At 45.5% G+C, this 14,581-nt stretch overlaps 1 protein-coding gene across 4 annotated transcripts in view; it reads left to right on the top strand.

The window, feature by feature from the left end:
* Positions 1-14,581, top strand: part of LDLRAD4 (low density lipoprotein receptor class A domain containing 4) — a 411,417-nt gene that overhangs the window by 370,242 nt on the left and 26,594 nt on the right. For 3 of the 4 annotated variants that reach the window (XM_069620816.1, XM_069620817.1, XM_069620818.1), the window contains one exon: positions 11,783-11,836. The exons of the other annotated variant lie outside the window; for it this stretch is intronic. In XM_069620816.1, coding sequence (XP_069476917.1) covers positions 11,783-11,836 — 54 coding nt within the window. The remainder of the gene's footprint in view (positions 1-11,782; positions 11,837-14,581) is intronic. 4 annotated transcript variants of the gene reach the window in all.

The following is a 14,581-nucleotide window of genomic DNA, read 5'->3' as shown; positions in this document are numbered from 1 at the left end:
TTCACTTCGGGTCGTCGCCATATCTCCGGCACTCCGAACCCCGGCCCCTAAGGGGAAAAAGACATAAGCATTAGCGCTTGCTGCAATTAGACAACGAACATTATTATTAAGCTTGAACTTTTGAACAGAACTTTTACAGCGCCTTACCTGAACAGTCAAGCTTACCTGAACTCCCATCAATCCTCAATCCAGTGAAGTAACTGGGTTTCAACGCGCCCCTGCATCAGAAGCAGGATGGAGAGCTCATCCTTCCAAACCCTAAGGTGAGGCTTCACGGGGAATCGTGGAGGAGGTATCGTGGAGGGTTGGAAGGGAGTGGGAGGCTTGAGCATTGTTCCACAGTTGGTAATACTCCCTTTTCACGCACAGGAGGGTATCCAACGAGCCAGGGAAGCCAGAATAGAGGGGCCCTTCCTGTCCATCTTCAGAGTTCTGCGCCTTCGACGCCGCGCCTCCGTGGGAACCAGGTGAGCGTTACAATTGCTACCCTTTGAGAGCCTTGGTGGGGGTGCCACTGTGCTTCTACCCCAGCCATATAGTGGGTTGTACCACAGACACCTCTCAAGGCTTAACACATGTGCTCTCATCTGTCTAATCTGGTTTTCCTATCACATTAGACTGTCACTGCTCTTGTCTGAGCTCTCTCAGCTCAAATGTACCCCCCCTCTCTTCCTCCACCAGTTCGCTCTCCCTTTCTCTGCTACTGATAGATTACACTCTGGCTGTCTACTCTTTATGCTCCTGGCAGTTCTCCCCCTGTGCCAGATTTCTCTCCAGTCCTCTTCACACTGCTCATCATAGATCTTGCTCTACCCCTCTGCTCTTGTGACGAAAAACTGGATAATACTAGCGCCTAGTATTTGAGTGCATGGATGTGGGAGGATTCTGACATTAAGCACTGTAAAAGCATATTATTAGAACACGCTCTCTCTCATGGGCTCTCACTCTATACCCCTTCCTCTTTTGCTCCACTTTACTCTGCCCCTCTAATGTCTTCTTGTTCTGCTCCCGTCACAGCAGTTCGGCAGGCAACATTGCACCCAAACGAAATATGGGGGAAGCCTCTCATTTCGCTTTATGGGCATCCTACACACCTGTAGGAGCCCTCCTGAATCCCTCGCCACTGAGTAATGACATTTAACACGTTCCCCATTGGTTTCTAGACCAGGTCCAAAAGCCAAATCATCTTCCGTCAGAGGGCATTTGTAATTGGGGAATACGTGAGTGATATCCCACACCAAGGGTTCTATGTTGTGTATTCGTTGAACTCAATCGTTCTTCCAACTGTAAAGTTGCAGTTTACACCTAGTAAGACATCCACCACATGGGGCTCATGTTAAACAGAGGCAAAGCATTTTTATTGCCAATGCATTTCGGAGAATATCGCTCTCCTTCATCAGGGCGATGCCCCCTATACACAAATCCTAATGTTCACATATTACACAACAAGGAATACATGTGCATGTATATAATTTAGATTTTACATACCAACGTTCCAATTGTATTATTCAGGATAGTCCAAAAACAGAAACAAAAAACAAACAGGAATTAGTGATCAACCAAATGTTTGCTCCAAGCACCAGGAAAATATATCCCTGTGTGCCCTAATGTTGTTCTTCCAATTCATAACAGGCTTGTTATATGTATGAATTTTGATGTAATTACCTCAATTATCTATCTCTTTCCGAATCAAATGAACCCTGAGCAGTTCAAAAACCAAATCCTCCCTGAAAATGGGAGATAAACAAACATAATCAGTCACACAATTCAGTCTTAACTGTCAGCAATACTGAAAAACTATGCGGAAAAAAATGTAACATGGCTTACTTGCACGACGGTGCATTCCGTTCCTTCGTGAAAGCATGACAGTCTATCCGTACCTTAAATGGAGGTACACATGTACAGTCTAAGTACAGTTAACCAAAAATAAGCTAAATGCCCTCCGTGCGATCAACATAATCGCGGGAGAGCTGAGTTGCTGCTTACCTTTTACGTTTGTACTATCTTGCTGTGGAGAACGCGCACGCGTCCTCCAAATGCTTGTTTTATACGTTGCCATGGTAGCAGACCAAGACGACCGAGTCTGACGCACCAGAAGTTAAAAAAAAAATAAAGATGTTGTGACATCGAGACCTTTGTTATAGAATGTAACAAAAATCGCAGCATAAGACACCTGAGTATGATGCTCCCTAGGCTGCGTCTAGCTAGACTCAGCCGTCTCGCGCCCCAGCCCAGCTGTAACAGCAAGGGCCAGGACAAGCTGCAAATACCATTATTTCATAATAGTACCCAATACGTATACGTACGTTACGTGTACCGCGCAGGCCCAGGTTTATAATACTACTCATATCATGAGTTGGTGCTTCAGAGTTTACAAGGTTCTATAGCATAGTTATGTGCTAAGTAACATCTCTCACTGCCAATGGTTATTCTCAGTAGTTTGTAACATACTACACAGCTCTCGACACCATTAGAAACAATGAATGAAATAAAATGAAAAGCAATGAAAAATCAAAAAACAAGTCATCACATCAAGTTAGAATACAGCATGTTCTCTATAAATAACATTGGTAATTAATTTCATCGTTCATCCCAAACGGGTTTAGGCATCCCAGTTTGTCAATCCAAAAAGTCTCTTTGATCTAATTTCATATCCATATTTTCGTGTGGGTTTCTTGTTCTCACTACTTCCAAGATCTGGAATCTAATCTGTGACACGTAATATTTGTTCTCTAGCCAGTGTCTTGCTACAGCTGAACCCATGCTGGCATTCCTTATGCATGAGCGATGCTCATTCCAACGTGTTTTGGCCATTCTCTTTGTTCTGCCCACGTAATGCAAGCCACATGGGCATTTGATTAAATAGATAATGTTAGTACTACCACATGTAGCATAATCCTTCAATTTGATCTTTTGTCCTGTTCGTGAGTGGCTAACCGTGTCCCCTTTTGTAACAAAGTTGCAGTTTGTGCAGTGTAAACCTGGGAAGGTGCCTTTCCTATCAGTACTGGGTTTCTTCACTGGGGGTCTGGTGGATATAAGTTCATCTCTTAATTTCTGCTTCTTTGGTATGCAAATATTGGGGGCTCTTTAAACAAATGTTGCACTCTGGTGTCACAAGTTAGTATCGGCCAATTTTTCTTAATGATATTCTTGATCTTTTTACTTTGGATTGAAAATTTCGATACATATACCAAATTAGGAGCATCTTTAATCTTATCTCGAGTGTCCAGCAGACAGTCTCTATTTACAGATTCTGCTCTCTCTGAAGCTCGACAGATATCTGTCTCTGTATATCCTCTCGCTAGAAATTTTTTACACATGTCTGCATGTTCCTGTTCATATTCAGATGGGTCACTAATGATTCTTTTGATGCGCAACATCTGGCTGAATGGTAGGTTCGGTTGGTGAAAGCTTAAACGGTGAAGTAAGTTGTCCCTAACGTTTGTTTTTCGGTACAGAGATGTCTTGAAGCCTGTGTCTCTTTTGCTTACCAATACGTCGAGAAAGTGAATCTGTGTGTCAGAACATTCGTGGGTAAACTGTATTCGTTGGTCTATGGCATTTAGATATTCAAAACATTGGTTGAGTTCATCTCTTGTTCCTAACCAGATTCCAAAGATATCTATGAATCTGGTCCATAGATGTATATGTTCTTTCCACCTCAGATGCTTGAGTACATGGTCAGTTTCAAATTTGAACATAAAGCAATTAGCATATGTGGGAGCCATTGTGGGAGCGATATTCTCCGAAATGCATTGGCAATAAAAATGCTTTCCCTCTGTTTAACATGAGCCCCATGTGGTGGTCTATTGTCTTCCACACAAGAACTGCCAACTGATTAAGAGAAATTGCACTACCAAACCTCATGATAAGAATAAGAATCTATTTATGGATACATAATCGTTTTTTTGACAAACAGCTAATATTGTCGCAAAAAGAGACATATATATTGTTTCCTAACTAAATATAGTAACCTCTGGCTGAGGGACTAAAAGAGTGAGTGACCATCTAGCTGGGTGGGTTTCACCCCGCTTTCTTGTACTCACAGTTTTCTTGGACTCGGGTGTCTCTGGGTTGTTTCTGGCAGTCTGCACCTCAAACGCTACGTATTGACCTTTTTGGACTAATACACAAATATCATATGAACATAATTAATAATTGGGTGGTCCCCGCCATCTTGGTTTCTTTGGCTAAGAACCTTGGGGTCATCTTCGACTCCACACTTTCCTTTTCTCCTCACATCTCTGACGGCTCTTAAGAAGTCAAACTATCAACGGCACCTCCTCAGATGTATTCTTCCTTTTCTCACCTTTCTCCAGAGGCTCACTGTCTATAGAGCGCTGGTTCTCACTAGGGTGGACTACTGCAACAGCCTCTTTCTAAATCTGCCTGCTTCTACTCTCCTCCCTCTGCAACGTATCCAGAACAGGACTGCAAGACTTGTCTTTGGCCTCAAGCCCAGGGATCGAATCTCTCCAGCCCTGAAATCTGTTCATTGGCTGCTAATGGCTGCAAGGATAAAGTTCAAGACCCTCTGCATTGTCTACAAGGCCTTCTGGGGCCTGCGGCCGCAATACCAACCCTTCTTTCGGAAATACCTCCCTACTCAAGCTCTTTGCTCCTCCAACTCCTTCAGGGTCAGTTGCTTCTCCAAGCAACGAGTTGGTGGTAGATCTTTCTTTGGCTGGGGACTCCCTCTGGAACAGCCTCCGTGCCTCTCTGAAACTTGAGGAGAACCATCTTCGGTTCCGGAAGCACCTCAAGACCTTCCTCTTTGCTTGTGCCTTCTCTCTTCCTCTCCGCTGCAGATCTGTTACTGCTCTGGGCACCTGGCTACCCTCTGAATTCGTGCCTAGGTCCCTGCCCACCCAGCTGCACACCTGCGTTGCCTCCTGGCAACCCTTGCTCTTGGGCCTGTATCTGCAACCCTACAGTCCCCTTACCTGCACTTATTAGACACCTGTCTGCGCTTAACTCTTGCACTTGCCAGCTGCTGCCCGCACTACTTGTTGCTTTTATCCCGTGTTCAGCACTTTCCACTCCTCCCTTGCACTTCCCCCCCTTACCTCTCCCCTGCACTTGCGCGTTCCCAGTGTCACTGGGCCTAGTAAGATCATAATAATAATGTATTTCTCCAGCATTCGATCTTTCATGGATTCACATGCTTTGAATATTCCCCGCCGACAGGCTGGGAATACTCAGTACCATTAGTATTACAGCTTTTACAGCTCACTTCAGTAGCCTATCTATGTCCTTTTGGGTGTTTTCTGCCCCAACCAATGGGACATGAGTATATAGCCCCACCCAGGAGGCCATCCTCAGGTCTAACCGCACATCTTGCAGAGTAGTCCTCAAGGCTTTTTCTCCCCAAGAAACCAGCCCAGAAACCTGAAATACCTCAACATATTCTTCGAATGTGTGGGAAAACTTCAACATCTGTACAGATAAGTACCTTATCTTCAGAAAAATTGATGAAAAACGGAAAGCCCTTTTCAAGGCATGCCGCCAGTCATGTGGCATCAAAAATGTGTGAGGGAGAGAGACAAGCATTATGAATTTATGTATTGTTTCTATCCCAATCACATTCAGGAAGACTGTGATATTTGTGCCACTTTTAGCACAAAAGCTCTCAAGGATAGGAAAAGGAGAATGGCCCTATGGCTAAATGAAGGAAGATACCCCCCTTCCGAGGCAGTGTCCTCCAGAAGTGTGGTGGATGACAGAGCAGACAGGCCAAGAACTCACAAAAGGGCTAGGTTAGAAGAAAGAGTGTTGTCTTCTTTTAAAAGAAAAAAGGAGGGGAAATTGGGAAAATCAGTCTGCCCGTCGATGACATCGCCGACTAGGGAAACATCATGGGCTAAAACTGTGTCGGAACCCGCATCAGGTGCTCTGATGACAAGCACAGCAGTCTCCACTGTGGTCCAAAAATATTGTGGACGACGTCATCGACGGTAAAACTGGGCCCCTCCAACAAGGTACAGCTAATACTTCGTTGACTACCATACCCACGAAGACTTGGTCTACGACAGTGCCGACGAAACGCGCGGTGACGGTACTGTCCACAAAGAGCCGGACAACGTCTACGGTGCACGGCAAGTCCCCAGCACCATTACAATCTGCAGTAGTAGTGACAGCAACAGTGCCAAGGCAGCAAAAAATTATGTAAGAGTGTCCTCGTCCACATACACTCAAAAAGGCCCAAAAATCAGCCAGACTGGAGAGAGATTGGAAAAATCACGGCCAAAACACAAATCTAGTGACAAGCAGCCACACAATACAGAGAGGAAGGTGCAAAAGAATATGGGAGACTGTAATGTCGGAACAAGGACCAGTAGTTGTAAAACGACCTCTTAGGCCCTCGCAGTCACCCATGATCACGGAGGACCCAGGGCATAATGTCAGAAAGTGGGGAACCATCACCACCTCAGTCACCAAAGAAGGCAGCTGACCAGCCAATAATATCCCTAAACAGAGAACCAACCCTCCTCAATTCTACCAGAACAAATATTGGAACACGATATTGATTCGGAATTTGAACAGGGAGACTCAGCCCAATTCTCAGACGAGGCACAGTATTCACCATGTGAGTAAACCCTGAAACCTCCAACATTACGGACATCACCAGAACCTACATTAGCAATGCCTGCTGGTCTTTCCCAGGGTTAAGATGGAGTTCTGAATTCCGTCCTGGTTGGCAGAGGTTTAGGAGGCCATCCTTGGTTTAGTGAAACAGGGGAACCTTCTGTACAAACCAGACCAAAATAGGAAGCTTCACAGGCGGTCAAGACTAAGTCTCAGGAGGGGTGACAGTGATCAGAAGCCCACAATGAGCACACACAGCAGTGAACCACAAATACTCTTAGACAAGTGTATATGAAAAATATCTATACATTTGTCCGCCGGACCAAATAGACACAAGTAACTTTAGGAATGAGAAAAGTTATCACACAAATCCTTAAACTATACAGTATATATACATTACATTTCGTAGTGCGATTTTAGTTATAAGCTACAACCACAACCTGTAAAGAAAGGGTTAAGTTTAGTACACAAATGACAATATGTAATTCTTCAGAGTTCATTCCCTACTTTTCGAGTCCAACCCTAAATAGAGTGGAGCTTTGTGCTCAACAGTACAGTTGTGCGTAAAAACGCCTGATCACACAGATGAAACAAAAAGCGAATCTTTTTATAGGGGCTGTAGCAATTCAGGAAGGGGCTTCAGGCAGTGAAGAATAGGTTCCCACTATTCGAGGTGGCCCTACCAATGGCGGCAAAGCTTTGTTCAAATGGCAAGAAAAGCTAGGGAGCGCAGGCTAACCCAGCCCAGTTCGAATACCTTTAGGGGATACTAGTGCGTAAAAACGATCTGCTGTTCTGGGGGGCCACCGGTAAGTGATGCAAGTACTCACCGACCCTTGACACAGTCCGGACCAAACTTTGCCAGTTTAGTCGAGGTCGCTAGTAGGTTCGAGTCCTGTAGTTTTGCCGTGCTCCGACTCTCAGTGGCTGCACGGGAGAACAGTCGTCCATGTCGGGACAGTGGCTTTTTATTAGCTTCCGAAGAAGGTATGAAGAAAATTCCAGTGCAGCTTACTTAAGGTCACAGGAGAGCAGAACAGCATGGGATCTCTAGCAACCGTTACCACCGGGTAGTGACGCTGGAATTGTGGATGCAGGCAGCATTATGCATTCTCCTTATTCAGGACCCAGAGGAGCTAGGCCTGCGAAATGTGGCGGGGGAATACACTGAACCACAAGCGAGCGATGTCCCAAGTCTTGGGTCTGCACTCGAGGCGGCCGCAGTGCTACGGGTTACCCTGAAGTAGAGCTGGACAGTTTGCTGGATGGCCCAGGAACACTTCTGAAGGGGCTTGTTCGGTGGGTAAGCAGGGGGCGCCGAGAGTAGTTGTACCCACTGCTCAAAAGGGTCTAAGCACCTTGGCAGGCCTTCTTGATCAAAGAAGAAAGCAGGGGTCCGACGGAACAGCAGAGGGCAAAGGGTGCCAAAACATTCCAAAGCATCTTCTGCAGTTTCACAAGTCTGTTTCTTCATGTAGGAAATTTGCCTCCTTCTGCAGTTCGTTGAGAACATAGATGATCGACCTGGAACGGCTGCAGAGCCCCTTCTCTTATCCACAACTAGCTTTGTGCTAAAATCGAGGACTCCCAATAGAGGATCTGCTCTCTTGTAGGCAACCCAATCTTGGACCAATCACAGCCCACAGTGGTCTCAGTCATTCAGGCACTCCGGACATCCTGGTACCAGCAGTGTGGATTGGAACTAGACAGTCCCAGCCCTCTTCCTGGGCACGCATACGTGACCGGCAGTAGCCTGCGAAAGAGATCGGTTTTTGCAGGAGTCTGCATGCCCAAATAAGTAAAATCCAGGTTACTCGACCTGGGTAAAGGCAAGAGACAAAATGGCCATGGGACAGAACAAAAGACTTTGTGGCTCGGCCATTTTCGAACCTAGCCACAGTCTTGAGCCAAACACGGTTTAACTCAGTAAAAAGAAGTCACATTATGAAAAGTAACTGCTGCCACCAGTTTGTACCAGGCACAGTCGCGCAATCACCCAAAAAATCCTTTGAGGCTGTCTAGGGCTATAAAACAAAAAGGGACCTCAAGGCACGGTACTGGAAGGTACATTGTGCACTGTTAAAAAGTTACCAAGAAATGGCAACATAGTCAGACTAAGGGATACCATGTTTCCCAGTACTAACAATCTGAAGGACTGTCAAGTTTCCCCATAACAAGTGAGCAAACGCCCAGGGGAGTTCAACTGAAGACTAGGCTCCACTGTAATAAATCAGGTTAGGATAGCCAAACAAAAGCAAAAGGTTTGGGGGGGGGTCCATAGATGGAGGGAAAATTGCACGTAACTGAAATATTTCCTAGCACCGAGCCGACAGACCCTCTGCTTAACCCGCAGTCTCTGTTATTGCTGCAAGCCTTATCCATGCTCCAGTCTCTGCTCAAGCAATTGGATAGTAGACTACCAGCTGGCCGAGCCCAGGCATAGGTGCCAGAGGAGATATAGATCCCTCTGGGATGCCCTCAAATCCTACCAGAAAGGCCCCAAAAGAACAAGAGGGATTCCGCACACTGGTGCCCTCTTTACTCCTCATTGCATTCTCTTTCTAACGGGCAAGTCGCCTGAAAATCTTTTCTGTGAACCTGTGCCAATGATATTACTGCAGACCTCTCCCTTCCCCTCAGAAAGATAAGGTAGGACAATATAATAAACCAAATAAGATGTCCTCTTTCTCCAAATCTAGCTATTTTCTTTGTACCATTCTCCCCAACGAGGGATTCATTTTATCGGCGAGGCCAATAAATGTGTTTACATCTGTCTATTTTATATCTTTGTTTTTTCCCTTCCTTTTCATGACTTCTTAAGGTTTAATTTCTTGACATGTATGCCACACTTATGGCTTATGCTATCAGTGTATGGAAAACTTTCCAAAAGTCTATTTGAAAGATGGGCAGCCAGTCCTGGTACAATAGAGCTAAATTCCTCCAAATGGTAAGGCACGTGTTAGAAAGAATTGGCCACCTAGGCTTTTCGAATTTAAATAAATCTGGTATTGTATCCGAGTTGCGAATGTGTTGGAGCAATTGCCATTAGGAGGTCATGGAACGCCTGGTAGCTTTATCTCATTAGATTAAGCACACATTAACTCTGGTAACTTCTGTGAGGGATACAGGCAGATAAAGAGGACCAGAAGTCCACAGATGCTCTCTACACTTACTTCTGCTACCCTTAAGGCCCGGGGACATTAACTCAACAGGACCCTTGAGGCTCTGAGTAATGTTTGGCACCTTGATCACACAGCAAGTGGGGTTGGATGAATGCCTGTGGGTCTGCGTTTCCAAAAACACAAAAGGACAACATACCGGAGTTGCTACAGTAATAGCATGTAGAAGAAACGGGAAAAAGGTGTAGGGGTTAGTAGCTCTCCCATTCTCCCTGGCTCTTTGCAGCATCGCTCCAGCATTTCGGTATAGCTCCCAAGTCTGCTCTGTGGTTCTAGCTTGTTATAGAGTGTGGGGTGGGCTACATGGCTAGGGCACCTAAAGGTTGCATTTGAACTCAAGAAGGGAGGCTTGGATAGCGGTGTCGGGAAGGAGAGAGAACAAGGATATGTGCCGTGGCCTATTCAGTGTGCTAATCCACATTCCCTACTCTGATCTAAGGGGTGCGCAGGAGAGCAGTGTGCTCGTTTCTTTGGGCTCACTCACAGTCCAGGACTAGATCGTCCATCATGCTTCCTGGGTCACTGGGCTTATTCTGTCGGTTGCAAACTTTGCTCTACTAGAACAGGGTTAACCTGAGTGAACCCAACGAAGCGAGCAGAGTGTTCTCCCACGAACCGCTTAGATCAGAGTAGGGAATATGGATTAGCACACTGAATAGGCTACGGCACACATCCTTGTTGTTCCTCCTTCCTGGCCATGCTACCCAAGCTTGCCTTCTTGAGTTTAAATGTACCAGAACGAATTTGGCTACCTTTCCCCAGTCAGGACACAACAGTTACTGTTACCAGCCAGTACTCCCTCGCCCCCTTACCATGGATGTTGCCAAACTGAAGTTATAACTTCCCACAAGCCATGGTCTCACTTTTGTGCTCGAGCCCTCTTCAGGCCTTTGTTTCCTATGTGTTTGTAGCTCCTGCCAAAAACGATGTTAAAGCCCATAGTGCAGACGTTCTGCTTTTCTTGCCCTCTTCTGGAGCCTGGCACCTTCTGGAATATTCTCTTCAGCATACTCTTCAGATTTGATAACCTTGTACTTTGACATTGGTCAGGTACTGAGCTATAGTGCTGTACAAGCATTGGCTTCACTCTTTTGCTCATTCTATCTCTCTATTCCGCCAGACTTCTTTCCTTCTCTCCCGCCCTTATTTATTTAAATTTATAAAGCGCTTCTAAGGCCCAAGAGAGCATCTAGGCGCTAAAAACGGCCGAGTCGTAAACCTCAAGTACTCAAACCAATGTCTTGGCAAAAAGGAAGAAAAAGATTAAACAGATGTGTCTTCAGAGTTTTCCTAAAGGGAGAGTAATCATCCAAAGTTCTAAAGTCCAGAGCCCAGAAGCTTCTGACAGAATTGAGGGACCCTAACAGGCTGATGGGGAAACTGAACGCAGATGTCGCGTTGGGCAATATTTTGGGAATTTGTTTTTTCAAAAAATGAGGGCCCACATTGTGGATAGCTCTGTGAAAAAGGCACAGAATCTTAAATTCAATGCAAGCCACCACAGGGAGCCAATGCAGGCGATGGAGCAGGGGCAGAATATCACACTTCCTTTCTCCCTCTCCCGTCCCTCTCTTTCACCCTCTCCTTCTTGCTCCCCACTTTCTCACTCCCAGTCTTTCTCTTCCCCTCTTTCCCTCACCCTCTCTTCCCCTTTCACTCTCCATTCCTCTGTCCCCTGTCTCCCACTCTGTCTCTCAGGTTCTTTCTCTCTTGCCCGTTCTCTCTCCCCTCTTTCTGACTCCTCTCTCTGGACTGCCAGTCCATGTCCCGCAAAGCTAAACCTAATGCGAGCCATTGCAAAATACTTGTACCTAAATGAGGGGATCGTGCAAGAGTGGAGGCCTCATCACTGTAAGAGGCCCACACGTCTTGAGGGAGGGTCAGACAGCAATGTTCCCTAGACATGTTCACTAGTTGAGGGACAGGATCCAGACTCTTTCTTCAACTGTAAATGACTGTTGGTTTGATGAGGAATTTTCTTTTTATTAACTATCACATTTTCTCTCCTATCCTAGGACGGGTGTTCTTGGCCTTCGGATAGCTCAGTGTCACGCCCTAGTACTTCAGAGGTACGTTGTTCCGGTCAATCTTTCATGTTTTAATTTAGTAGTTTAAAGAGGGTGGCCATCTCCAGTAACATATTTGGTGCTACTTTCCTGGTGTGGCTTTATTTGTCTTATCAATAGAACATTCCGGACGGAGGGTTAGCAATCAGGGCAATCCTCACCATATTTTAATCTGTATCATCTTTTCATTCTACCACAATATAGCGAGAATCCATTGTTTTTCGTTTGCATGGAGGCTCATCCTGTGTCGAGTGGCCTTGTCTACAGCGCTCCCTTTGTGAGCCTGCTGTGTGCGTGCAGTTTCTAATGGATTCCTTCCTCCCATGGATTCCTCATCTATGATAATCCTATCCCAGCGCAGCTGCGATGCGATTATCATAGATGAGGAATCCCTGGGAGGAATGTCCACCATAAAGAACCTTACTGAGAGGTAAGTAATTTGTTCATCAGGGCAATAGGAAGGATTTGGGACTCTCAGTAAAGGAGTTATGGCACACAATGCAGACACTTAGAATGTTCTTACTATGGAACCACCTCTGGATTCAGAGTGCTTAGAAGCAAGCTCTCTTCCCCCCCTCTCAACCAGCATAGCATTGTGGCAGACATTCTTCCCCTGCTTCTTCGTGATCCTATTTTGACCCTCAGTGTTTTTAACCTGCTCCAGTGTAAGCACTACACAAGCAAACAGCAAAACGGAAATGATGTTGCCTCCCCACTCCTGTTTCCTCCTTCCCAATTCCCTCTCCATTTTCTGTCACCTTCCGCTGGTTTAGCTTATCAGTGGTGAAGGAGCAAAGTGATTTTTTTTTTAAAAACCCAAACAATGTTCACTGAGAACTGAACATGTGGCCCATATGGGAACAGGCGAGGTCTGCAGAGGGTCTAAGGACATTGCAGCTTGAATCGAGGCAATGCATACAAAGTTCAACTTGTGGATGCAAAGTGTCTGACATCCATTGAAAGGAGGTCATGGAAACACTGGTATAGAAAGAGCAATGAGAAGGGGGCTTCCGTTATAGATGTGCACAAAACTAGGCAATTGAAATACAAGCGAGTGGTGTAAAGGATCGAATTAACCGTTTGCTGAAGTTTCCCGGGAGAGCAGGCAGTGTCTCGGCAATAATGGATGCAAATCTGGAGCACACAGAGAACATTGAGAGGTTGGTAGATATTAGGCGTTTCTCCCTTTCAATTTGAGGCCCCAAGACATGACAAATATCAAAAAGTGTTGGGCTCCTACCTGCAGTTGCGCGATGCCTCTGGCCACACACAAATTAAGAACATGTTCCATTTACTGGCCCGTGCCCCGAGCAGTGAAGATCCTAATGGATTGATCTTGGTTCTGCAGAAAGCAGATGAGACGCTGCAAGAACTAGTTAGGGTTATGGTTCAGAAACGATGGCTAAATGGAAGACATTGTTGGAGATTCGTTGGTCTCTTATGTCCAAGGATGTAACCACACCAGTCGTCTTGCATCCACCAAAATTGAAGGTGGCCTTTAGGATTGCAAGGTTTTTTTTCTCAGAGTTGTCAATGGCCTTAGTCCTCAGTTGCAGGGGTTCTCCAGGAAGAAACACGATTGGCAACACTATTGTGGGCGAGCACTCGGTTCTTAGTTCTTCCCGACTGCGAATGTAATGTAAAAGGGACAGCACTGAAACATCAAGAATTTCATTCATTTTGTAAAATGCAGAGCTTTTTCCCCAATGTGGGGTCCATTGTCTCTGCCCCGCTATCACACACTAGTTTTCGTGTTTCCATTGCCTTGTGGATAATCGATGCATATGGAGCGGTCAAGTTATTGCATTAGGTCATCGCTGTGAATCATGGATGTACTTTTATGAAACTGGTATCTAGTTACTTTCCGTGTCACCATGTTAGCTTGTAGTCTGTTTTAGTATCACCTAGGATGTACACCACAATAAGTTTTAATCAATTTTAATCGTATTGTCTGTTTTGAACTATTTGTGTTTGGCTATGTTTTGTTAATGATTTTGGGGTTTTAATGGAACTTCTGTTCCAAATAAATCATGATTATATTGTAATAGTCCTCCAACTTGGTGGAGGTGTACGGCACTACCACCCATTGGTACCTAAGTGCACAATGCAACAATGAGCAAAGGATGACAGTAGAATGGAAGCCATACAACCAATGGTAAACTAGAGAAGCACCTCTAAATGGGCTAACCCTATCGCTATTTAGAATATACATGTTTTACTATGCCTTCTAAAAGTATAAATGTCACTGATACAACACAGCTCGGCGTGTATAGAGATCACAATCTGGCTGTCGTCACTGTAAAGCTCGCACAACCCAGTGCCCTAGAGTTATGCAACCTCTCAATAGCCCTGGTGTTCCAGGCAGACGTTCTTGGATCGCAAATCGATACATGATTTTTATAATTGTTAAATGTTTTGCGGCCTGTATCCATATAAGGCTAAGTGCGCAATGGTTAGTCATTTGAATGAGATCCTCGCTTCCATGGGCAGCCGCCGCGGTTTGCAAACCGGTGTAACAGGAGCATGCCCAGGAAAGTTAGTGATTATTCTGCTGGTTGTATTCTGTACTAATTGTAGGCGGTGGATTAATGCATCCATAGAACCTGCTTACAAGGTATTGCGACACGTGTACTTGGGCGAGTTGCCATTCTTTAGGCTTCGATCAGTGTGCGTATTAGAAGCTCCTGGAGGCATAAATCAGGGCGCCTGCTGAAGAGATTCTGCGTGGAAAGCGTACCTGTCCTTGCT

Source organism: Ambystoma mexicanum, chromosome 5q, assembly GCF_040938575.1.
Source record: "Ambystoma mexicanum isolate Mex_15411 chromosome 5q, UKY_AmexF1_1, whole genome shotgun sequence".
Classification (NCBI taxonomy): domain Eukaryota; kingdom Metazoa; phylum Chordata; class Amphibia; order Caudata; family Ambystomatidae; genus Ambystoma; species Ambystoma mexicanum.
This window is presented reverse-complemented; position numbering and strand designations above follow the sequence as displayed.